This window comes from Neolamprologus multifasciatus, chromosome 9 (assembly GCF_963576455.1).
Source record: "Neolamprologus multifasciatus chromosome 9, fNeoMul1.2, whole genome shotgun sequence".
Classification (NCBI taxonomy): Eukaryota; Metazoa; Chordata; class Actinopteri; order Cichliformes; family Cichlidae; genus Neolamprologus; species Neolamprologus multifasciatus.
This window is the reverse complement of record NC_140447.1, coordinates 5,242,205-5,269,338: the sequence shown is the minus strand read 5'-3', so window position 1 is coordinate 5,269,338 and position 27,134 is coordinate 5,242,205. Positions and strand designations below refer to the sequence as shown.

At 42.4% G+C, this 27,134-nt stretch overlaps 1 protein-coding gene across 2 annotated transcripts in view; it reads right to left on the bottom strand.

The window, feature by feature from the left end:
• Positions 1 to 26,616, bottom strand: part of reck (reversion-inducing-cysteine-rich protein with kazal motifs) — a 66,912-nt gene extending 40,296 nt beyond the window's left edge. Inside the window, exons 1-4 of one of the 2 annotated variants that reach the window (XR_014876068.1) lie at positions 26,413 to 26,501; positions 8,298 to 8,356; positions 6,453 to 6,527; positions 446 to 482 (exon numbers count right to left, since the gene is read on the bottom strand). Coding sequence is in view for 1 of the 2 variants with exons in the window: in XM_085172661.1 (XP_085028787.1) it covers positions 446 to 482; positions 6,453 to 6,527; positions 8,298 to 8,356; positions 26,413 to 26,485 (244 nt within the window). In the remaining variant the exon portion in view is untranslated. Of the gene's footprint in view, positions 1 to 445; positions 483 to 6,452; positions 6,528 to 8,297; positions 8,357 to 26,412 lie in introns of both variants that reach the window. The other variant, XM_085172661.1, reaches the window with a different exon arrangement.
• Between the last annotated feature and the right edge of the window lie 518 nt (positions 26,617 to 27,134).

Below are 27,134 nucleotides of genomic sequence, written 5' to 3'. Positions count from 1 at the left end.
AAATAAATGTCACTCCTTGTATTGGACTCATGTGCTGCACCGATAGATGCCTGTGCAACAGTTTGCAGACAGATTTTATTTTGCAGATTGGTTGGTCGTTAAATATGGCCTGTATTTGTAAAGCGCTTTACTAGTCCCTAAGGACCCCAAAGCACATTTTACACATCCAGTCATCCACCCATTCACACACTGGTGATGGCAGCTACATTGTAGGGGCGCACTGACAGAGGCGAGGCTGCCGGACACTGGCGCCACCAGGCCCTCTGACCACCACCAGTAGGCAACGGGTGAAGTGTCTTGCCCAAGGACACAACAACTGAGACTGTCCAAGCCGGGGCTCGAACCGGCAACCTTCCGATTACAAGGCGAACTCCAAACTCTTGAGCCACGACCATGAACTACAACAGCAGATCAGAATCAGGATGTGGTGGTTTCACCTGCTTACCTGGAAGTGTAGAATTGATGCACATCCAAAGTTCATTCTATAAGACATAAAATGGTTAATGTCAGAGGTTATTAACAAAAAACCTTAATAACAGCTTTTATAATTCAGGAAGCATAATGATCAGATATGTAGCTCTGTTTTTCTCACACACCGTGGGTTTGTTAAAACAAACTTCAATGTTTGGGAGAAGACAGCACGAACTCTGGTAACTTTATAATTCCATGTGAATACGACATATTAGTCTGCAGGTCTTTTATGAAACCAAATGAAATTAGCATGTGATGATGATGTTTCTGGCTCGTTCCACCAACCACAGAGCGGGGCTTTGGCTGAAGAGAGAAGGAAGCTGGTTGGATGTGAGAAAAATGTTGCTTTAACAAAAGACTGAACTAGTTATTGTGTGGCCACTCTATGATATTCTTCATGTTTATAATAGAGTGATTTGTATATATTAGTGCTATTTGTTAAATGTGTAAACTCTTGTATTATTTAACTACCTGAACTGTTACTGTAACCACATCATTTCCTCAGGATTAATAACGTTTTCTGATCGTGTTAATGTTTCAAAGAAACAATCGACCAATGATTCTGTCTGCAAACGGACAGAATCAGCAGCTCTGATTGGCCGCTCTGCTGACCACATGTCTACTCGACTCAGATGTGCAGCAAGCTCAGGTGTGACCCATGATGCAGCACACTGCACGGCTCCTTCACAGGTTGTTGGATCAACAGTTTTAATGAGCTGGTGCTCACACAGCAGTTATCTGATTTGATTTGATTTGATTTTGATTTTATTGATTAGCATTCAAATATCTCAGTGAAGACAGAACAAAGATTACCACAAAGCAAGAAAGCATGAGACAAGGCTAATCAAAAGGTATTGGCTGAAGCATTTGCTTATTACGCCAACCCTTTTAACAAAAGATCTTTTAGCATGCAGCTCCTGTACACAGGGCTCGAAGCAAAGAATAAAACAAAGCAAAAACAAAACAAACAAACAAACAAACAAACAAAAAAACTTTCCACCTTAGATAAGTAACTACATCAAAGCAAAAGAATCAAGAGTTTGTTTTCAATTCAATTTCAATTCAATTTTATTTATATAGCGCCAAATCACAACAAAAGTTGCTTCAAGGCGCTTCATAGATAGGTTTTACTACACTATATTAGTTGTGCAGAAATCCCATGACTTTACAACATAACAGAATAAACTGAGCCAGTAGAAGAGTTTTACTCTACGTTCTTCATTTCAAACAGAAACAGACGAGTGTTGAAAATATGAATGTGAGGAAACTCCCACTGGAACCAGAGTCCTCTGTGTCCTCTGCGTCCTACAGCTGAGGGACACATGTTGTCGGGCTGTTACAGGACAGTGAGACGTACACTTGTTGACATGTCAGCTGTGTTCTCTTCACAGCTTTCTGGGCTGCTGATATTACACCTTACATTCAGTTAACTGGAAACTGCTGGCAGACGAATCATATCTAATGAAATGTGCTGTTTAAACCAGATATCAAACAACACAGAAAAATATGCAGTTTTCACCATTCGCAGGTCTGACCTCCCGCTACTCTCATTACGATTTAGAGATCAACACCTGCACAAAATGATCAGGCTGCAGCATTTTGAATGTGAGTATTCTTAAAATCTACTGCTGCACATGCTAACGTACTCCTGTCATCATCGTGTCGTAACAGCTGAAGTGAAATGAAAGAAAACCTTTGAAACATTAGAGAAAAGGCAGCATTCTCCCACCAACATCATTTAAAGACACTCTGCTGATTCAGTGTTTAACATATCGTTCCTAGAGAATTATATCCTGGTAAGGGAAGGACACACTGCTCACTGCTGTGACCTTTACACATGAATCAACATCAGGGGTCAAATATCTGTGCTCCCATGGCAACCTCAGGTGCAACAAATGACAGCTTTCTTTGGTGGATCCTCAGTCCTGTGTCAGAGCTTCTTATTGGGCTGATAAGGGCACGTGCAGCCGGGTTCAAAGTTTGGCTTTGAAAACTCGGTTATTTCCCTTCAATAAGGTGACCAGCTTTCACTGCTGAGTAGAAAGAGACGGTTGTTTCCTCAAACCTACCAACCCCTCATTTATGTTCTCTGTAGTCAGCTGTGCTAACCCGTTCTTGTACTGTTCACTAGGATTGTCTCATAGTGCTGATGAATATTTTATTCCTTGAGCTAGGGCTGCTCGATTATGGCAAAAATGATAATCACGATTATTTTCACTGAGATCTCGATTATTTGACGATATTTATTTAACAATAACAATGTGTTGAATAATGACTTTAAAGATTGTCAAAAATAATATAAAATAGTGCAAATACTGATAACAGTGCAAATGTTTGCAATATAAGAAATAAATGAAAAATGTAAACATCTATGTTTAGTGAACTTTGCAGTGTTGCTCTGTGGTGCAGCTACGACACTGTAGCAAAGTTTACACACTGTGTCTACTTGATCCACGTCTGACTGAACCCATAATGTTTCCACACCACTCAAGTTTTTTACCTCTTGTCAACCAACAGCAGTCACTCTCCTCTCCAAATAACTTCTGCTGAGCTTTCCGAGCTTCCCTCGGGTCCTCTTAATCAGCGGTCCCCAACCCCCGGGCCTCGGACCGGTACCGGTCCATGAGTCGTTTGGTACCGGGCCGCGAGAGTTGAGGTTCAAGTGTGAAATGTATAGTTTTCAGGGTTTTTATCAGTTTTCAGCGTTATTTTGTTATCGTTTTTATCGTTTACTCGGTTTTCCTGGGTCTTTTCACGTGTGTTATGAATAAATCTTCTTTTTTTGGTACCAGTACTAGTTTTATTTTGTTGTATTTATCCGCGACACCTTAAAGGCCGGTCCGTGAAAATATTGTCGGGCATAAACCGGTCCGTGGTGCAAAAAAGGTTGGAGACCGCTGCTCTTAATTGTTGTGACGCATGTTTGAAATGCAGAGAGGTGCGCTCGATTTGCCACACGGAGCAGCGCGAGAGTAAAGCACGAGGGAGGGGCTAATAATCGGCTCAGTCATTTTTAATGATCGTTGAAGCCCAGATCGTAATCGAGATTAAAAAACGATTAATTGAGCAGCCCTACCTTGAGCACTGAAACGTGAACACAGCAAACACACAGGTGGATAAACAGGAGCTGCTCTTCTTGAACTACTCGACACTCTGTGTCCACTTTTCTCCTTTTTGATAACGTTTCCATGAACAGCAGCAACTTTTTTTATTGTTTCATTTTATTTTAAATTGTACAGCGGATACATTTGTCACTACATTGAACGCTGCCTCCTCCCACCCAGCTGTGATCTGTTTTTACACTGAAGCTCTGCTTCACAGAGAGGAACAGCAGCATCATCCATCACAGCTCGTTAATCAACCACAGACCCAGAGAGAGTTTCAGGTCTGTGGAAAGCACAAAGTGTTTCACTCCTCACGTATCAGTACCAGCACACAGGGAAGTTCATTATAGTCACAAAGACTCAGAAAGGAGACTGAATATGAAAACAGGTCCACTGAAAGTATCCATGTTTCTCTTCTGGACACACACAAACGCAGTCATCATTTTGTCACATGACTCACACTGGATCTCACCTGGATGCACACACAGACAACCCACCTTAAAATGTCTGAAATAAGCAGCTAGAGGAGCCTGGTCTGACAGACACATGGAGAATATACAGACAAACGTCCCCAAGGACACTGTCTTTGATCGTCCTCTGATCTGTTTCTTCACCGATCAATCTGACTTACAGATATCAGCAGGAGCTCGTGCAGCTCTGGCATTATCAAAGGCATCAGTGCAGAATGACAGGAGCTCTACCACACATCACCTGTGCCCTGGTGTCCTTTGGTGTGAAAGCACATGAGACGTGAATAATCTAATTTAGTTGTGCAAAAGACAAAAGAAGCAAAGCTAAGGACAGTAAGGTTACTGGAACAACATCAAAGATCATAATCTCCATAATCTGTTCTGCACCCAGAGATTTCCACAGATTACTAACTGAAAGGGCAGAGGGCAGTTTTAGACTCAAGCTGTTTGTTTGAGCTAACAGCAATCATCTAACAGAGTTATTTTAATGAGTAACTATGTAAAGATCCAGAGGATTCACAGCAACATAAGAAAGGATAACATGTGTATGAGATGATGAGGACAGCGCTGGGCGTTAGCTGAAACCTCTCAGGGAGACCACGACGAGGAAAAAGTCAAGTTACATGTGAAACACCATCAAACTGAACCTGCCTCCCAGTGTCCCAGCGTCCCAGTGTCCCAATGTCCCAATGTCCCAGTGTCACACTGTCACAGTGTCACAGTGTCCCAGTGTCTCAGTGTCTCAGTGTCACGGTGTCACGGTGTCCCGGTGTCTCGGTGTCCCAGTGTCCCAGTGTCCCAGCGTCCCAGCGTCACAGCGTCTCAGTGTCTCAGTGTCCCAGTGTCACAGTGTCCCAGTGTCACAGTGTCTCAGTGTCACAGTGTCCCAGTGTCTCAGTGTCCCAGTGTCTCAGTGTCTCAGTGTCACAGTGTCCCAGTGTCACAGTGTCCCAGTGTCTCAGTGTCTCAGTGTCCCAGTGCCACAGTGTCCCAGTGTCTCAGTGTCCCAGTGTCTCAGTGTCTCAGTGTCTCAGTGTCTCAGTGTCCCAGTGCCACAGTGTCCCAGTGTCTCAGTGTCCCAGTGTCTCAGTGTCTCAGTGTCACAGTGTCCCAGTGTCTCAGTGTCTCAGTGTCCCAGTGCCACAGTGTCCCAGTGTCTCAGTGTCACAGTGTCCCAGTGTCACAGGGTCCCAGTGTCTCAGTGTCTCAGTGTCCCAGTGCCACAGTGTCCCAGTGTCTCAGTGTCCCAGTGTCTCAGTGTCTCAGTGTCCCAGCGTCCCAGCGTCCCAGTGTCACAGTGTCCCAGTGTCACAGTGTCCCAGTGTCTCAGTGTCTCAGTGTCCCAGTGTCTCAGTGTCTCAGTGTCCCAGTGTCCCAGTGTCCCAGTGTCTCAGTGTCCCAGTGTCTCAGTGTCTCAGTGTCCCAGTGTCTCAGTGTCCCAGTGTCACAGTGTCCCAACATGTCAGTGAAACACCACACATATGGTGACAACACTGAAATACTACTACTTTCACAGATGCATCTGTGGTATGAAGTTCAAAGTCCTTCATCGTCTTGTTCTTGAGTCGCACTAACCACGCTGTCCACGCTGCCCCGCCCACCAGCCCTCCCAGCTGTTTACAGATCAGGACTCCCTCACAAAGTCTGCAAACCCATTTTGTTTTTAGCAAACAGATGCAGCAGAAGAAACTTTTGTAGCAACAGCGTCGGTCGCAGAGCATAAAACTAACCAGTGAGTAGTTCATGGTTTGTTTTATTCCTTCACAAGTTGTCGAACTACAAGAATGCTAGAGAACATGGGCTGTAGTTCAGAGTTATTACTGGAGCCTGTTTGCATTATAAGCCTGCCTGTGTGGGCCTAAATTTAACGTACATACTAGTTCTTTGTTTTTCTTACTGTAAACAGCTCCTTGTGTTGCAGGAACATCATCTATTAGTTTGAGCTAAATTGCACAGCTCTTGGTAGAAAAATGAACTGAAAACAATGCAAATGTTGTAAATGATCCAAAATACGAACCACACGATCAGGACTATTTGGGGACCGGGCTCACGTGCAGCAGCGCTGGCCCTAGATCTTCTAGGTACGCTCCTGCATCCTGTAAATTCTGTTTACTGGCTTCTCATTAACTTCAGGGCCAACTGTACCTGAGCGACCCCTGCCCACACACAACATGCATCCACACAAACTCATGTCCATGTGTCAGTTATATTGCAGAGATGCTGACATGAGCCTTCTGCAGAAATTGTGCATATTAGAGCCAAAATATATACGAGTTACTCTGTCAGGCTAATAAAATTTTCTAAGCGTTATACAAACAAACCTTATGACACAACACAACACAATCCTGAGACAAGGCTTCCAATAGAAACCATTTGTTGGTTAGTGTAGCTGCTGTATGTGACTCACCATAGACTCTGGACAGTAACCAGGTAACCTCTGCAGGAGATGCTTCAGACGCGACTCACTCTTTATAGTGGTGAGCTGCAGGGAAAAGCAAAAATCATGACTTTATATAACACAAATCTGGATCAGCTGGACCAGGTGACCCTGAATCCTCCCTTAGTTATGCTGCAATAGACGTAGGCTGCCGGGGATTCCCATGATGCATTGGGGTTTTCTTCTTCACTCACTATGTGTTAACAGACCTCTCTGCATTGAATCATATCTGTTATTAACCTCTGTCTCTCTTCCACAGCATGTCTTTATCCTGTCTTCCTTCTCTCACCCCAACCAATCACAGCAGATGGCCCCGCCCCTCCCTGAGCCTGGTTCTGCTGGAGGTTTCTTCCTGTTAAAAGGGAGTTTTTCCTTCCCACTGTCGACAAAGTGCTGCTCATAGGGGGTCATATGATTGTTGGGTTTTTCTCTGTATGTATTATTGTAGGGTCTACTGTACAATACAAAGCACATTGAGGCGACTGTTGTTGTGTTTTGGTGCTGTATAAATAAAATTGAATTAAAGCTGGTATATGGTTATAAACCAGTCTGGGTGGGACGAGGCTCACCACCAGGTGATCTCAGCAGAGCGTCTCTGTCAGAGCAGTGCTTGGTGTTTTGGAGATACTGTGACTGAAAGTCAATAGTTAAATTTATATTTTTTGAAATCTTTGAATGTAAAAAAGTTTTACTTAAAAACAAATAGTCAAAGGAGCTTGGAAAGAAAAGCGTCTGGACTTCTTTAAGTTGCTTGAAGACGTTTCAACTCTCATCCGAGAAGCTTCTTCAGTTCTAAGGTCAAATGGTGGAGAGTCCCAGATTTAAACCTAGTGGGAGTTTCCCCCCACAGAGGGACAAAAGGACCCCCTGATGATCCTCTAATCGCCTGAGTCAAGGTGTGAAACTGGGTGTGGGTCCCAATCAGTCCCAATCCGGGACTCTCCACCATTTGACCTTAGAACTGAAGAAGCTTCTCGGATGAGAGTTGAAACGTCTTCAAGCAACTTAAAGAAGTCCAGACGCTTTTCTTTGCAAGCTCCTTAGACTAAGATGACCTGGATGACTGAGAACCTTCACAGACTTAAAAACAAAAACTAATACTAACCCTTCCAAAGACTACTTCCCTTTTTTCTGCATCTTTCAACACTTTATTTCAGCATTTTCTGAGCTTTCTCTTTACTGGTTTTCAACTTTCACTGGCTGGTCAATAAGATCACAGTGAGGTCTACTCTGCATCTCTCTTGAAACCATCTCCCCCCTCTCACCCCTCACCCACAATTTCCCCAGCACCTCCTTAAAGTGCTAAAGCAGCAATAAAACTGCAACTCAGCTGCTTTTTACTCGATGCAAAAGCCTCTTTCACATTTCCTTTACTCCTCTTTGACACGAGGATGGAGAGCAAGTGTCACCTTCTGTCAGTTAAAAAAAGTTGAGACTGAAGTTGATATTTTGAACTTTGACACAATCTGATTTGATCTGAGTAAGGCTTGTTGTGGGATCAACGTGGTGTTTCATTGGTAGTGCGTTAGAGGACCTTAGGGAGCAAATGATAGCCCGTCTAACTGCAGACAGCATCTCCTGCCAAATGGAGGCAGTGTCCAAAGTGTGTGGTCCAACTGGTGCTGTCTGGGAGGGGCATGATAATCCTTTACCTGGTCTGGGCCATTTGTAAGCCAATCAGCATTTGACCTACGCCCAGCTGAGCTACATGCTGTTGGGAGGACTGCAGGTAGCACATTTACTTGGTTGAAAACCTCTCATTGGACACAGCCATGAAACAAGCATCTATGTGTTTGTGAATGTGTATGTTCTTACCTGGCCACAAGCTTCTCTGCAAGGTGAGAATTCGGCAGCATGGTGGCAACAGGAGGGATCTGCAGACAGAAGTTAGAGTCCGTTAGAGCATCATCAGTGTTTGGTTCACCCAGAGCTATGGCTCTCACATGATGTCAAGTCACACTGCTGTGGCTGGAGGCAAATCCAGGGATTTTATGGCATTATTTTTCCAACTGTACTGGGGTAACGCCAGTTGAGCCAAGTTAGTTAGCAAAGTTACTGGATGTCAGGATTTCTGAGAGTGTGATATATTAAAGCCCTAGAATGACACTGAGCAGGTTAATAACAGGGAGAACAGATGATTACACAAACCACCAACCTAAGAAGATAAACTGACAGCACTTGTGAGAGTTACCTGCCTGATAGCTTGAACTGGGATGCCAACAGCACCGAGCCCCAGTGAGGTCTTTGTCAGTACAATTTGCTTAATGCTACGATGGCGCCATCAAGTTAAAGAAGCACTTGGACTGTTAAAACAACAAAACGCAAAAGCAAAGAAAACTAACTCAAAAAACAAAAACTGACCTACTTTGACAAAGAGTCTGAATTTGAACAAGAAGCTCGACTGTTTGTTGGATTTCATGAACGTGGTTGACAGCGGTCTATATTAGTGAAATAGATTCAACTGGATCCACATGATGTCTTCTGACACGTCATTTCCAATCTCAGAGTGACTTTGCTGCACTAACCTTCATGCTACACAAATACATTAAACTGGTTGGTTGAGACGAAGCAGACACCACTATGCACTGGTGTGAGTACTTAAGTGTGCTTCAGAACTTTTGCTTGGAACTGGTTTCCAGTTGCATCCAACCCTTACATCGCTAAGCCCATCAACGCATCAGGTTCAGTGGAATAAAGCGCGTGGCCACTGTGCTCTCGAGAATAACAGAGTGACCAATCACCCTTTCCCATCTGGCAATCTGACGTGTGAGTCTGGGTTTGGCAGTTGCTAGGACAACAGTAATGGCCTGTACAGTTTGGTAGCGGGAGGGGCGTGGGCTTGACCCACTTCGTTCCAGTAAACGTGCTCTGCAGTGTTTCAGTGCAGATAGCCGATAACACAGAATGACTTACTGCTTAAGAGAAAGCATGAAAATAGCTCAGTTTTTTAGAGCAATTTATGTTTCAGTATCTTGTCCAAAAATACTTTTGCCTGAAAGAGTTAGGATTACATGAGTTAGGATTACATGAGTTAGGATTACAAGAGTTAGGATTACAAGAGTTAGGATTACAAGAGTTAGGATTACATGAGTTAGGATTACAAGAGTTAGGATTACATGAGTTAGGATTACATGAATTAGGATTACATGAGTTAGGATTACAAGAGTTAGGATTACATGAATTAGGATTACAAGAGTTAGGATTACAAGAGTTAGGATTACATGAGTTAGGATTACATGAGTTAGGATTACAAGAATTAGGATTACATGAATTAGGATTACATGAGTTAGGATTACAAGAGTTAGGATTACATGAGTTAGGATTACATGAGTTAGGATTACAAGAATTAGGATTACATGAATTAGGATTACATGAGTTAGGATTACATGAGTTAGGATTACAAGAGTTAGGATTACAAGAGTTAGGATTACAAGAGTTAGGATTACATGAGTTAGGATTACATGAGTTAGTGCAGTGTGTTTGTGCTCAGTTCAGATGAGATCTGATGTACATGAAGGCCACGGCATATTATTCAAATCATTTCATTTCTTTTACAGACTTCAAAGTGCAAACATGACACTAAAAGTGAGAAAATGAGCAATAACATTATTTGCAGTGCTGTGTGAAAAACAAACCCATCTTGGCTGAAACCTTTCATGTGCATCACTCAGCTAAATACTAGAATAACTACTTGCCTCACAGCTAAACTATAACCGGGGGGGGGTACTGACACTCCATTCATCACAGCCTGTGTGACGCTACACACTGCATGTGTTTAAAACATGATGAGAAGCACATTCTGTTGTATCCATGGCCTTGTTTGGTCTTCCAATCCTGCACCAGCCAGGAGCTTCCTTTTGTTGCGCCCTCCTTAATGACCACGGTTGGCAGGCATGATGAGATGTGAAAGTAAGTGAGTGAGCTGACAGACGTGAAACAAATGATCTGTAGCTTTGTGTGTGTGTGGGTCTTTTACACTTGTGTCTAAAGAGGAGATGTGTGCTGTGAGTGTGTGATGTGGAGAGCTGCGCTGTAACCTAAACACTGCAACCTTCATGGTAAAGTGTGATTTATGTGGCTGTCCTGAGATGATGAAGTGTCCTTTAGGTTTACTGAACAGTAACTGTTTCTCTCTTTGAATGTGTACGTTCGATGTTATACGTCCTCTCAGTATTTCTAAAGCTACATCCACAGTTTGGCCTAATGACCTCCGAACAAATAAACTCTTGTTCACACACAGATTTTGCAAACAATGGCAGGTGATGTAATAACTGGAGGGACTGGGAAGGGCTGATGGCTGGCTGTTAAGCGGTGGCCCAATTTGAGCTTAGCATCCACACAGGAACCAGAGTCCTCCACAGAGCCACACTGTTCACTTCAATAGCAGTTGGAATAAAACACACTGTAGACAAGCGGTCTCCAACCTTCTTTGCACCACGGACCAATTTATGCCCGACAATATTTTCACGGACCGGCCTTTAAGGTGTTGCGGATAAATACAACAAAATAAAACTAGTACCGGTACCAAAAAAAAGAAAATTTATTCATAACACACGTGAAAAGAGCCAGGAAAACCGAGTTAACGATAAAAACGTTAACAAAATAACGCTGAAAACCGATAAAAACCCTGAAAACTATACATTTCACACCTGAGCCTCAACTCTCGCGGCCCGGTACCAAACGACTCACGGACCGGTCCGAGGCCCGGGGGTTGGGGACCGCTGCTGTAGCATATCTACTTCACTCAGAAAAAGAAAGTTAGCTGCACAGAATCTCCTCTTATCTGCAGATGATGTGGTTCAGTTGGCCTCCAACCCGCACTGCAGCAGACCCCACCCTAGTGTGAAGACCAGAGTCTGAGGCCATGGTCCTCAGCTGGAGGAGGGCAAAGTGCCTACTTCAGCTCAGGCACAGATTTATAGCTGATTAGAGATTATTACGTTATTCCCAATTAAATAAAAAAATCCGGTTGTAACCAAATATAAAACGAAGGTATGATTATCATCGCTTTTGTCCTTGTTTAATATTTATTCTATATTTGTTATAGCTGCCATTTAAAATAAACTGTGTAAAAAGGATTTTCAGCCACTAATGTATCTTCTTCCCATGAAGTTTCCTAATTTATTTTATGATTATTATATTAAACTGCTATTGTTTCCATACATACGTAACTCCTAAAGATGACCTTTACTGCACGTCTCCTCTTTCTCTCTCCTCTTTGCTGTCTCTATCCAATGAAGGAAAAATACTAAATATAATATTTACAAAAACAGAGAGAATGACTGTTCTGCTGTGTGAAATCACACCAACTAAGACCACAGCATCGCACACAAGCTCTGTAAATATGAATTACAAAAAATAAAACCTTCATTAAAACTAACAATAAAGCCTGAAACAGGTTTTTGAAACCTGAACTCTCCAAGTAAATGGACTGGTTCTTATATGGTGCTTTACACAACTTGCACATTCACCCATTCACACCAGCAACCCAGGCATGCAGACTGGAGCAGACTGGGATCAAACCACCAGCCTCCAAGTTAGTAGGTGACCTGCTCTAGCAAGTCCTGAAGCAAGTGCTGCAGCCAGGCCAAATAATACGTAAATGCCACAGATCTGCATGAAGACCAAGCTGTGCGTGTCTGTGTCTGTGTGTGTGTTATAGCAACACTTTTGATTTAAAATTACAAAGGTTTGTTTGTCCAAATACTTTTACATCTGACTACTTCAGGCATCTAAATTCTTTAAGTTTGAGTTTTAGTCGACTAACTGTGATACGATTATAATCTAAAGCTCGTATAATTGAAATATGAAGCGTAAACGTTTGTTTTTACCATAGAAAGTCGTCCTATAGGGCTTACAAAGTGTCTTATTATGGTGTCTCAGTGTGGGGAAAGTCACAGTCATTTCTATCCAGCAGGTTTTCTGTGCACAGCCTGTGATCAGCTGGATTCAACTTAGAAATACCTACTTGGGTAATTGTTACAACAAATGTATACGTTATTAATAAAAACGATGATTCAATCTTCCTTCCAACCACAAAGTGGTAGCGAGATCTTTTCCATCAATCCAGATCAAAACTTTTGGACACAAAGAGGCTTAAACATCTTCAAAATGACTAAAAGCCTGAACTTACAACTCATACACTACAACACTGTCCATCGAGCACAAACACAGAAGAAAGGATGTGAGGCACGCAGAGTCAAGCATATGCACAGGCATTTCCACTGAGAACTACATGCATGCTATGTGGTCCCGTATGCCTGTGCAGAGGATACGTGAAGACCTTTCCACATGATTTTGTTTGCTGTAGCCCACACATGGAAGCAAATACATCATATTCCTTCCTGCCCAATGCATTGGGAAAAAAATATCCTCATGAGCTGGAATTTAAAAGATGGTTTGTGTATCACTCAATATAGAAATGTACTTCTAGATCAGCTTGGAGAAAACGTCTGCCTCCTCGAACAACAGAATTGGATGAATTTATTCATTCAACTTTCTTATTCTGCACAAAAACAAAGGTGTATCAAAATGTTTGAACATGCACATGGGCCTGTTTCGTTCTTAGCACCATGCCTGTGTTAGTAATAATCATTCTAAACCCGGGTGGGCAACACAAGAACCTGGGACTGTTATGAAGGGACACACCAGAAAGCTACATTCAGCTGGCTCAGTATTAATTCATCATACTAAATAATACTCATTTGATCTCATCTCTCACTTGCTGCTAGCAGGAGTAGATGTTAGGCAGTGAAACAGGTATATACTGTTATTTCATTAATGTTCCCAAGAATATTGTGAACAAAATGTACAGATGTTTGCAAAATGTCACAGATTTACTGAAAGTGCTACTGCAGTTCTGCCTGTAGGTTCATTTCTTCATCTGCAGGTTTTCAGTTTGTTTACTCAGTGAGACAAAGTTAGTTTGTTTGGGTTTGAACATCTGCATTACTGTAATCGTCACTCAGAGGGTGTAAGTATCTACACATGTTAAACTTCATAACTCACAATGTTTGCACACATGTAAGTCCAAATATGTCTCCTTATGTGTGGAAATAAGAATAAAAATCCAGCTGAAATCATTCCTGTCTCTCGCTCTCTCTTACTACAGTTTCTATATGTAAAAGCACGAGTTCACACTGCAATAGTTTTACACCCTTAATATGTACACACTGTCTACAGAGAAAATAACAAAGTCAGTATGATAGGAGGGCAGCGTGAGTCTGTATCTGTAGCATCCATTTATACCAGTAAATGTTTTTACATCCCTAAAGTTTAAAATCTGAAGTAAAATCAAAGTAATGCGTTGAGTAGTGTAACAAATTACTTTTTCAAGTAAGTAATTAAATAACCTACTGGATTACTATTAATTAAAGTAATGAGTAATGTCTAATACATTGCTTTTTGAGTGTATCATGTGTGTATGGATCAGGAAATGACATAACAAGTACAGGCACAAGCAGAGGGTGAAATTTTAGAACAGCAACATTTCTACTTGACAAATGTCTATAAACTAAAGCATCCTGGGCAACACCAGGAGGAGCACCAGAGAGGAGGAAGAACTCTTTGTAATTAATATGGCTCTTAATCCACTGCCCAGATGCCATTGTTTACTGATGTCTACCGAAGGACAGACAAAAACACCACCAAACGGCTAAAAGTTCAGCTTTGGAACAGAGCATGTCTGTGTCGGTAAACATGACGACATTTAAATCCACCAAGTGGGTCCAATATGAGAATTTGTTAGTACGAGTATAATCTCAGCTCATTATGGACCCAGTCAAAACAATACACCTGAGCTAATTTACCTATGACCAGCCGAATGTGTAAATATGGTAACCACTGTAGATAAGGTGCAGATGAGGTGACAGGTTAATGTGAAACACCCATCCATGCATGCATGCATGCATGCATCCATCCATCCATCCACCCATCCATTCATCCATGCATCCATCCATGCATGCATCCATCCATGCATCCATGCACCCATCCATGCATCCACCCATCCATGCATCCACCCATCCATGCATCCATCCATGCATGCATGTATGCATCCATCCATGCATGCGTGCATCCATCCATCCATCCATGCATCCATCCATCCATGCATCCATCCATCCATCCATGCATGCATCCATCCATCCATCCATCCATGCATCCATCCATGCATCCATCCATCCATCCATGCATCCATACATCCATCCAATTCAATTCAATTTATTTATATAGTGCCAAAATCACAACAAAAGTCGCCTCAAGGCACTTCATACCTCAAGGCGCTTCATCCATGCATCCATCCATCCATCCATGCATCCATCCATCCATCCATCCATCCATGCATCCATCCATCCATCCATCCATCCATGCATCCATCCATGCATCCATCCATTCAATTCAATTCAATTTATTTATATAGCGCCAAAATCACAACAAAAGTCGCCTCAAGGCACTTCATACCTCAAGGCGCTTCATCCATGCATGCATGCATGCATCCATCCATCCATCCATCCATCCATGCATCCATCCATGCATGCATCCATCCATCCATCCATCCATCCATCCATCCATCCATCCATCCAATTCAATTCAATTCAATTCAATTTATTTATATAGCGCCAAAATCACAACAAAAGTCGCCTCAAGGCACTTCATACCTCAAGGCGCTTCATCCATGCATGCATCCATCCATCCATCCATCCATCCATCCATCCATCCATGCATCCATCCATGCATCCATCCATCCAATTCAATTCAATTTATTTATATAGTGCCAAAATCACAACAAAAGTCGCCTCAAGGCACTTCATACCTCAAGGCGCTTCATCCATGCATCCATCCATCCATCCATCCATCCATCCATCCATGCATCCATCCATCCATGCATCCATCCATCCATCCATCCATCCATCCATCCATTTTGCACCACTTATCTGGTTTCAGGTCACAGGGGAAGCAGTCTGAGAAGAGAAGCCAGACTTTCCTTACCCTGGCTACCTCGTCCAGCTCATGCAACCAAGAGATCCCCAGACTCTGCTTCCATTGCAAAGGGTATGGCAGTGGGATTGCGGAGATCTTTAAAGCGTTCCTTCTACAGCCTGCTTATATCCTCTGTTGAAGTCAGCAGCATCCCACTGCCGCTGCATACAATGTGAGTAAAGCACTGCTTTCCCCTCCTGAGTCGACTGATGGTTTGCCAAAATCGCTTTTAGGCCAACTGAAAGTCTACTGTCAATCAGCCACTGTCAGAGCTGCACTCCATTTGGCCTGCTGGGACCTGTCCATCTTAAATGTTTCCATTCAATTTTATTTATACAGCGTGACAACAACAGGTGATTCATACTGTAAGGGACTGATCACTAGGGCTGGACTTCATCGAAGGTGTAAGCACCACAGCAGATGCCTTTGTGTCAAAGTAATTGAAGATAAGAGACAGAAAAATATGAAGGAGATTTTCCTGGCCTGGCTTTACAAAGTCAGTTCTGCAGTAGATCAAAAACTGAAGAAAACCATGAATCAACATACGAACACGATTACCTGATGCTGCTGAAGTAAAGCAGAGAAAAGTTACAGAGGTTTACAGAGGAGACACGGCTAAGAGTTTTGCAATTTGGCATCATTTCTAAAAGTTTCAACATCTTCGGTACTGAACAGCAGAAATGAGGCTTTCTTGTCAGAGGTCATTTTTGAAGAAAAACAAACAAAAATAGACAGCGGGCGACAGCACTGTACACAACGGTAGACTGGTGCATAATAAGCAAGCGAATTATGCAGAAAACAGATTTTTGATGGTTAACTGATCTTGAAGTATAACTGGGAGAGAGAAAAAGCTGTGCAGGAAGTGTGATTTTTCTCATGGTGGAAGCAAAACAGCCAGGTAAGCGGGAATTCATGACGATGTTGATCAAACATGAAGCGTTCTTTTGCTGCTGGTTCAGTGAACTGTGTTTGGAGAGTGACGAAACGTGCAGCTTCACAATCTGTGAGATGTCCTCTTTCAGCATGTGCTTTGTTTCTACAACTTTTTGTGCATGGACTGAGATGGACCTCATATCTTTACCTCACTAACTCAGAGTAACCTTACGGGCTGTATGAACACTGCTCGCTTCACGTATGATGAGCCAGCAGCCATTCAACCGGGCCTTGTAAGGCTGGTGAGGAGTGGGTTTATTAAAGCACAAACAGTGTGTGGTCGTGAGTTTTAGACTGCCCTCCTCTCAACCACTGAATACACGTGTTTGAGTCGTTCTTTGTCACCCTCTCAGTCTGGTTGGAGATTACCTTTTTATATGATAAGTAGATAAAATGAGAACTATAAGAAGATAAGCCACTACATTAAGTAAAACCATCCTGCTTCTGAGTGTTCTGCCTCATTACGTTACTCAGCTTCTAATAAAATGAGCCAATGAGCCTTTGTGTCATAGACCATGTTTTCATGAACACCTGTTAAATTAGAAGCTGTGTAAAAGGATGAAGACATGCAAGACTCTAGCTCCAGATAACCAAGCTGCAGTTGTGTGACTGGCCACAAGGGGGCACAAAGGTAAACCCTGAAGGGTCTGGAAGAACAGTGGCTTTATAACTGAAGCTGAAGCCGGATCATCACAACAAGACATCAGCATCAAGAAGATCTGAGCCCAGATGACAGCGTGTCACTGACACCAGCTGAAAAGAAATCAGGTCTCAGTTGTGCAAGAAGCTCAGCTAGTAGCTGCTCATCAAATTTCATCCATACAGCAGAAAGAGGAAGCAGAGTGTGCTGTTCTGCTTGCATATGCAGCATCCTTAATAATAATAATGGATTGCATTTATATAGAGCTTATCAAGGCACCCAAAGCGCTTTACAATGCCACTATTCATTCACACACTGGTGGAGGCAGCTACGGTTGTAGCCACAGCTGCTCTGGGGCAGACTGACAGAAGCGAGGCTGCCATATCACACCATTGGCCCCTCTGGCCATCACCAGTAGGCGGTAGGTGTAGTGTCTTGCCCAAGGACACAACGAGCAGGACAGAGAGCCCAGATCGAACCGGCGACCTTCCGGTTACAGATACGCTTCCCAACCCCCTGAGCCACGGTCGCCTTGACACAAAGAAAAGCCTTAGGCATTGAAAAGATCGAGATAGCTATTGCTGCTTCTACAGCTAAAATAAAAGTGTTGAATAGGAGAGCTGTAAAAATGATGTAGTTGGAAATAGACAAAAACTCCTGAATTCGATTGTTAAATCTTAGAGTCTTAATGAAGAGGGAGTGTTAATGAAGTGGAAGCTGTAGTTAACAGATGTTAACCATGCCATACCATACAACACAACACCATATAAGTGTTTTAAAATTAACACAACTGACACAAAGTGCTGTACATTGGAACTACAAAATAAAAATGCATAAGATATAAAACAAACCAATTAAAAAGGTAAAATAACTAAAAGAAAAGTGAAGTCTTGCTAAGGTCAAAAGCCAACGAATAAAAATGGGTTTTAAAAAGTGGACAGGGAGGGGCCGGGCTAACGTGCAACAGTAGAGAAAGCCCCGCCCCCTCTGAGCTTCCTCCTGGTACTTCCAGGAGCAGCTGGTCAGCTGACCTGAGAATCTGACATCCATGTAGTGATGAAGATGCTCAGAGAGGAAAGGTGCAGCAAGACTGTGAGAACATTTTAAAACAAATATAAGACTTTTAAAATGAACTGTGCAGTGAACAGGGCTGATGTGCTCTCCTTCACGAGTTCCTGTTTCCTGTTAAAGTCATGCAGCTGCATTTTGAACCAGCTGCAAGAATAACGATTGATTGACTGTCACATAAAGTGAATTACTGTCATCAGTTTGCCAGTGTTGCCTAGAAAGAAGCGCTTTCATCCTTGCCAATCGCTTTAAATGATAAAAACTGAACACAGCTCTGATTTGACTTTTCCACCTATAACAAGCTCAGTAATAACAGGTTTAGAATATACTTCTGTTGGTTTGGTCCCAAGTCAACAGAGGAGGGCTGACAGGGACCACTGGCTCTAAACACCACCTCTATTTTCTTTTCATTAAAATGTAAAAAGCTTAAAGCCAACCAAGCTAAGGACCCAGAGGCAGCAGGTATAACGAAATGAGCAGTGGCCCTAAAACTGAGCCCTTAGAATAGAGAAGGTTCACAGTTCTGCCAGATGAGACCTGAAGCATTTAAGTGCCCACTGAGTGATGTAATCGAGATTTTAAAATGTTTTGGTCTACTGTGTTCAAGACAGCGGTTAAATCAAGCAGAACCAGAACAACGTGGTTACCAGAATCACACGCAAGAAGGATGTTGTCAGAGACCCTCACTGATGCAGATTTGATGCTCATCTGGAAAATATTTTTCAACTAAATATTTAGAAAACATTATAAAGGAACTGCAGCTTATAATCGGCCTGTAATGAGCCAGGACAGCGTGATCAAGGCCAGGCTTCTTAGGCAGTGGCTGCACTGCTGCACATTTGCATTTTGCAGGAACCTCACCAGAGAACAGACTGCCCTATACTCAGCAAACTTTATTTTAAACAGTCGTTAGGGACAGGATCACAGGACGAACCTGAGGCTTAATATGGTGAACCATTGCCTCTAAAAGTGAGAACATCAAAGGCTTAAACTGAGTGAAAGCAGCAGTGCGAGGGACAGATGGGTCTGTGATACCAGCCGTGGTGGTGGAAACATCTTCAATAAGCACTGAAGATGACTGGAGAGGCGTACAAACAGACTTTATGTGGAGTATTAAGAACAAACGTGTTAAATAACACACGAGCACAGTTATGACTGTCGACAGAAATCCTATTTGCAACATGTTTGGTTGTGACGCCAGCAGTGGTTTAAACTTTGAAATGACACCTGCATCTTTTTTCCATCGATGTTCTGCTCGGTGACGTTGTTTTCTGACAGCAAAGCTTCTGTCATCAGGCTCAGCTTTAGGCTGCCTAGTTTCTAATGGAGCCACAGATGATTTGACAGGAAGAATAAAAGGTGGAACTTAACTCTTCTAAATATGAGGAGAAACAGTCAGAAGAGACATGGAGCAAACTGAAAGTGGCAAAAACCAGAGCAGCAGTGGAAGGGCCTGTCTGCGCCAACAACAATCACTAAGCCATGTAAAGACCCCAATGATTTAGAAGCATTAACCCCCAATCACTGTTCCCTCTAAGCTGCTCGCGTGCAATTGCGCACTGCTGGCACGTCTCTGCACACAGAAAATCTAACCTGAATTGAAATTAAAATAAATATGTTAACAATTCTGTTTTGCAGTTTTAGTGACTGGCTGCTCCCGTACGGGATCAGAACGATGCCACCTTATCCCAAAGTCCAGCCAATCACGCGATTCACATTCGTATATACGCAGCTAATCAACGTCGCTGACAGGCTATGACAGCGTCCTTATGTGCCGGTGTTTTAGCAAAGCGGCTGATGTGGAGTGAAGCCACGTTAATGACAACGTGAACAACCACTGGAGATGTGAGCAGGACAGACGAACAACTGACGGGAAAAGCTAATCTTGTGTAGTTAGTGTGTAGTTAGTGTGTAGTTAGTGTGTAATTAGTGTGTAGTTAGTGTGTAGTTAGTGTGTAGTTAGTGTGTAGTTAGTGTATAGTTAGTGTGTAATTAGTGTGTAGTTAGTGTGTAGTTAGTGTGTAGTTAGTGTGTAGTTAGTGTATAGTGTAGTCAATAGTTTTGTTGTGTGTCAGAACAATGAGGCGACTGCTGAATGTTACAGGTGTTACAGCAGTGACACATCTGCTGTTGTCAGGCCTGCAGGTTTCAGGCTGTTGTTCTCCTTCATCTCATAGTGGACAGAAATTATTTTTTGGAGTGACACAAATAATTTGTGTGGCATCAGATTTGATGCAGAACAGCTGATTGTTCTGTAAATAGTTTGAAATGTTTGTTTAAAAAACGTCTTGGCTGCATTTTTAGGTAAACAGCTGCAAAACACTTTGTTTGCAAAACTCAGTTACTTTTTTGAAGAAGTAACTATATAAGTAATTGCCCAACATTGGTCATTATTTACTGTATTTGCAGACAGAGTTACAGACTCTCTCCCAGACCACAGACTCATCATACAGTCAGAGCTTTATAAAATAAAGTTGTGTTTTCAAAATTGGAGTTCAAGTTATTTTTCCTTCCAATAGTGTGAACATGCTACAAAGATCATGAACAAGATTTTATTTAATTTTCATTGTAAGTGGGCTAAAGCAGTTAATTAAAAGTAGTCTAACATAAATGCTGTAATTTGATTACTTTAATAAACATGTAACTTGGATGCTGGCGTGACCACAGTGCACACATCTGCTGTTGCTCACAGTGTCCAAGCTCAGGGAGTTTGTGTGTTCAGACTAGACTTGTAGTCAAGACCGCCTAATCCGAGACCAAGACAAGACCAAGACCAGAGGGTATCGAGACCAAGACAAGACCAAGACCGAGACCGAGACGAGACGAGACCAAGACCAAGACCGAGACGAGACGAGACCAAGACCAAGACCGAGACAAAAAAAAAAGTCTTTAAACTGCAGCCAGATGCTGCTTCGTTTACGGGTCTCGGGCATATTTATGTGTTTTTGCTTTCGCACAGCCCTCCTCACCGCTGTCTACTGTCTCACTCACTCACTGAAAGGACTGACGCATGCTCCACTTGACTGTTGCGTCTCTCACCCTCTCTGTTTTTCACATAATGATATTATCCTATATCCTCGCATGTGATTGGCCACAATATGGAGGGATTGGAGCGTAGCTGAGCCACTGTGTGAGAGCTGAGCAGCCAAAGGAAATTAAGTGGGGGTAGAAATGACTGAAAGATTATTAGGCTCTGTTTTGAGCTTTGTTCAAAAAAGAATGACTTCATATATATATATATATATATATATATATATAGTTTTTTAATTAAGCAGCAAGGCAGAACAAAGTCGGGCCTGTATCAAGACACAGGGACTAAACCCCAATTCAACCAGACCCAGAACTGATCCAGAATTAAAACAGGACTACAACAGTAACCAAGACAGAACCAGAATCAGAACTAGATGATAGCAGCACTAAAAATCATCTTAGACCTGCACTACACTTATTTTTTAATTCTACCAAAGTACACTATTTAGATTCTGAAAAGTTTATATAATTATTCAGCCTTGTTGAGCAAACAAGCCTGCATAACTTAATAAATATAGAATTTTAAAAGTAACAAACGCTATCTAAAAAGATACAATAGGTACGAGATACATGTTCTGATGAGTTTTTGGCAAACAACCATTTGACTAACTTGTGTGTCTCACCTGCTCTTGTTCCATCTCTGTTCTGTCGTCATTTTCGTCGTCTCTCTCCCTCTTTGTGCTGACAATCAAGCCAAACACAAATATACAGTGGAAACCAGATATTTACATACTCTTCAGATAAAAACACAAACACTTTTTAATTGTAACATCAAATCAGACTAAATGTTTCTTTTTTTAGGTTGATAAATATAAAAAACATATTTGTTAACTTTAAGAGTAAAGAGAGAAACTGTCTGTATTTCTTAATTGTAAATGGCACCAAATTGTATTCAAAATTGAGCCACACTTATGGAGCTCCACAATTCTTTTCCAGAATTCTTTTCCAGGTGTTTTGGTTGACATCTCTTGATTTTTCAAAGAAACTTTCCCATTTCAAAGAAACAGGCTCTGTGTTTTGCCTTATATGCATCCACAGCTGTGCCACCAATTTACCCACATGGACTCTACGAACCAATCAGAAGCTTCTTAAGCTCAGAATGGAATCATCTGGAGTTTTCTTAATTAATCTTAATTAACAATAAACTTAGTGTATATGTACTCCTACATTTGATGAAAGTGATTAAAATAGACAGCTCCCTCTTTTTATTCTGACATTTAACTAATTCAAAAGACATTTCAACATTTATTTATCTAAAACAAAAGTTTACTCTAAATTGATGTTTAACAGTAAATAAAAGGTTTTATGTTTTCTCCCTAAAGTGTATGTAAATATCTGGTTTCAACTGTGAATATACTGCTGTGTATTGAAATTCCTCTTGTTTTGCATAGATATACTGAACATACAACAACAACATACAAAGCATAATATATAAAATAACATCTACCTGAGTTTTTTCTTTGAAAGAAGCTCCTTATGTCCATTGTTGTGTTCATCAGTACACAACTGAAACCGATTTAGAGAGTTTGTTTAGCCGTGGAGGGTAACAACTGAAAATATGAGATGTAAGCTAAGACTCTCTAAAAAAATCAGCATTGTCGTTCGGCTTTTTATTTATCCATTTGTTGATTCACTTGAAGAGTAAGTAACGCAACCAAGTGATCAGTTTGATATCAATCTTTTGTGATACACCGTCATATTTACATTATTAGTTCAGTACGAATGATTTCCGTTGGTACCTGGTCAAACTTAAGCTCTCCTCTGCAGCAAACTCGCAGGCAGCAGCTTCTCCCCCCTCGCTCACATGGGTGCTGTGCTCAGTCTCCTAGTGCCAAAGCTCGGATCATACCAAAATCAGGGGGAATTTAGGACGGTGCGCTCTGTGCTTCGTGTGTTGTTTTTGTTTTATACAGTTGTCAGTCAGGCATCTAACAAACAAATTACACTCCAAAAAACCCCATGCTTCTGAAAAAATGACCCGGGCTTAAGCCCAGTAAGACACCCCCCGCTCCGCTGATGGTTGACTCCAAATCTCCCGAACACTATGTCGATTTGAGAGCGCAAGACCGAGACAGCGAGACCAAGACCGAGACCAAGACAAAAGTCCGTTGAGACCGAGACCGAGACCAAGACGAGACCAAGACCACGTAAAAGACCGGTCTCGAGACATCCAACTCTAGTTCAGACACATGAAACATTAGAGGAAACGTTGCCCCCAATCATCTCTTCTTATTAAAGACATCTTCCTCCCTCCTTCCTAAGGGAAGTTCAAAAGGAAAACATCTGCACGTCACTGCTGAGTATAGCTCCAGTCTATGGCTGATCTCTCATGGAGGAATACCTGCTTCAGCAAATACTGTAGGAAAGACCTAAGTGGTCTGACATAAAGCACAACTTTATGACTCTGTGGCTTTTCATTGACAAGACGGGAATGGGAAGAGTTGCTGACCAAGAAAGGCCCCTAAAGTGTGTTTCCTACTAAAGTGTGTTTCCTACTAAAGTGTGTTTCCTACTAAAGTGTGTTTCCTACTAAAGTGTGTTTCCTACAGGAGGCAGAAATCTTAATGTAAAAGGATGACTGCATGTCTGCTCCTGGAGTTACAGCTGCACGCATGTCGTGTGGGACACTTTCAGCTAGTAAAGAGGAAACACTTTCACTCGTTAAGGTAACATAAATAGGGTGTAGTGTGTATTTTTGGTGACCGCTTCACTTTGTGTGCATATCAGTTGTTTTGAATTGTTTAGGTTGCCTTGGAGTAGCTTGCTTGTCTTTAGACTTGACTGCTGTTCAGCCTGATTACTGAAGCATAAAGATGCACAGATGCACCTTGAAGCTGGATTCTTTGTCTGCAAGGGAATCAACAATAAATCCTCCTGCCTGCACTGCTGCAAAGTCACTACACAAAATGAAAGTCATTAATACAACTTTTAAAGAGTTTAGAAATTGGTTGTAGGTGCACAGGAAGTAGATCTGCAATACAGCTGCTAACCAAATGGTATTTAATGACAACCGACATATGAACATCATAATGTGTTACTCTGAGATTCATTCTTGTGCTGAAAATGTGTGTTTACAGTCTACAGCTATGCTGCTGCTGCCTTTGATAGCAATGTGTTTTCAACTAAGTCTCTGGGGAGCAAAGTACGGGGTCAGCAATCTCTGTCCAAACACTGGGAATGCTGGAACTATCAAAGGGAGGGTTTTAAGAAAAATGTATGATATGCTGTCATGAAGTTATAACGTAGAGGCCCGAGGGCCCCCTTTGCCCCAGAAGAGGCCTGACCGAGCAACAGGCACCAGGCCCCGCCAAGTAGCCACCGGGGGTGAGCTGGTACACACCTGAGCGCCCAGCCCGGACACCAAGAACCACCAACGCACCGACCCCTGAGGGCACCAGTCACCGGCAGGGAGTGTGGTGAGGGGAGACAGGCCTTTGGAGGGCCTGGGAGTTCCCAGAGAGGTGGAGTGTAAGACCCGACCTGACATACAGACACAGACAGGGTCCACCCTGCCTCTCACCTGACTGGGATAGGCTCCAGACCCCCACAATCCTTTAAAAGGATGAGCAGCAGGGAAAGGATCGATACAACATACAATGATCATTCCTGCTGCATGTTTTGAGAACAGATCGTTGCCCTGCTAAACTCAAATCAAACCTTGTTTACTTTTATTAAAAAAAATTATTTCTTTCTCATTTTTTTCATCTTTGATTTTTTAGTCTGACAAAAAGCAAAAAATGTTTTTCTGTCTGGATGAAAACGTCTCTTTCTGAGTCGATTCAGCAATATCCCAAACCCCGGCCAAGAAACGCAACTCTGTGTGCTGCACTTTAATCTACTGTTCACCAAACTATAATTAAGCTTCGGAGACTCACGTCTGCTCACAGTGGACATGGAAAGAGAAGGGCTGCCATTTACATCCCTCCTCTTCCCCTCGGGCTGCGTGGACTCAAATTGGTTCCAGATGCGTTTCTCGTGGCCAGCCTCCACAACTGAATCACATCGAGCCAGCAGACGAGAGAAATTTTGCAAAAAATTCAGCAGAGCAAAAATAATGTGTGGAATGTCTACACAAAGTGCGAAGAAAACATCACTGTAACACATGGTGAGAGCCTTACTCCTGTCGCCAGCCTGCCCAACAATATGCACCCGAACGAGGATCTGAGTCTTTTGTTTCTTTCATGTTGAGGACAGATGTGCAAGCGGTGAAAAAAACAGACATTTAGCCAGAGCAAATCCACATCCTGCTCCCATGTGCGCTGAACATCAAAGCGCTCCAGCTCACACACTGCTACAGCCCCTTTAGAGAAGACTAAGTCCCACAGAGTTGATGAAAAGCATTAATGATTGCTCTTCATTCATGTTTACATCTTTCTTTTATTCAAACAGCATCTGCGGCGCCCTCCTCCCCACAGACAGAGACCTGACTCACGACTACATTTTGTTTATTTAAGTTACACGCGTGTCGGGAACATTTATAGAAGCCGAGCTGAACAGTGATTTGTCTGATAAATAAAACACACACTTCTTCCCAGCAGCTCTGTATATACACGTTAAACGCCGTCGATCCCTTTTAACTCGCCCACCCGACCCGCTATGTCCGCCCCGTTTCCTTCCTTCACCCGGACGTAGGAACAAATCTGCTCTTTTGAAAGCAAACATTCATAAATGACCAAAGGATACGTTTGGGGAAGAGTTTATATTAACTTTGATCTTTGTGCTTAAAAGCTCGGAGGCTTCTGTGTATTTAAAACAAGACGTCAACTCGATACGTCGCGTCGCAGGAGGGTGAAGCTACGTCCGCCTCTTTCACTGGTATTAATGTTATTTAGATGATCGCCCAACATTTACCACTAAATCCTGTCGCGTAGGAAAATCTCCAATCACCGTGGAGCTCCAACTTTCCAAGTGCGTGTGTGTGTGTGTGTGTGTGTTTAAACCGTTATTTCCACACTTACACATTCCTCGGTGGGCGGTAGCTCGCAGTGTGAACCAGTACAACTTTGTTATTTATCAACAGTGAACCACAATCACACGTTTGGACGTTTACACACTTTGAAGTTTCAGAATAAAACCTGATGACGACTTTGTGTGGTGTCTACATTCACCAACATTAAAGTGTCCGGCTGTAAGAGTATGAAGACAGCGGAGTGTTAGTACATCTCTACGGTGAATGCGATGCCAGTTGTCACTGAATAAACACAGTCAGAGGTTTTTCAGCACAGCATTAAACAGACGAACATCTGAGTTGGTCGAGTTTAAGAATATAAGGCACACACTCACCCTGAGCTCGCACTGGCCGGCTGTAAAAGTTTACGGCGAGAAGGAAACTGGTTATCTGGAAACACACACGCATCTTATTGAAATCCTAAAGTGCATCGTGGAAAAGAAGACATAGAAAATGCAACATGTTGCTCATTGGGTCGCCGCTCGCTCTCTCGCTGCCCTCTCTATCCCTCCCTGCGTCCACAGCCCCAGGTTTGGCGACCGCAGAGAGCATGCGCAGATTGAAGCCGGAGTCCGGTTAAGTAGATGTTCCACGTCTGTTCAGTGTATGCTGCCGTTTACCCCTCATGTTTACTGTCATGTTATTATGTTCCTCAGAACACATAAAGGTCTATACTAGTCCCTCCAGTCTGTTAACAGTCAGTACTGATCAGCTTTGGACTTTAGAACTACTGAGGTCATCAAACACGATCAGAGAAAAAGGCAGAAATCTGACATAAACGACTTTAATCTCAGAATGAACTCACTGAAGAAAAATGTCGGATTTCAGGGAGTTTTTGGCCGAGCTGAGTCGTCCCCGGCAGTTGAGCAGATATATATATATATATATATATATATATATATATATATATATATATATATATATATATATATATATATATATATAAATAATATCACACCATATTAGCTAACAGATTTACTGAAAGGCTAGGCCTTAGCTTGCTTCTTCCATTATTGCATTTCTCTCTGCATAAAGTAGCTTTTCTGCTAACTACAGT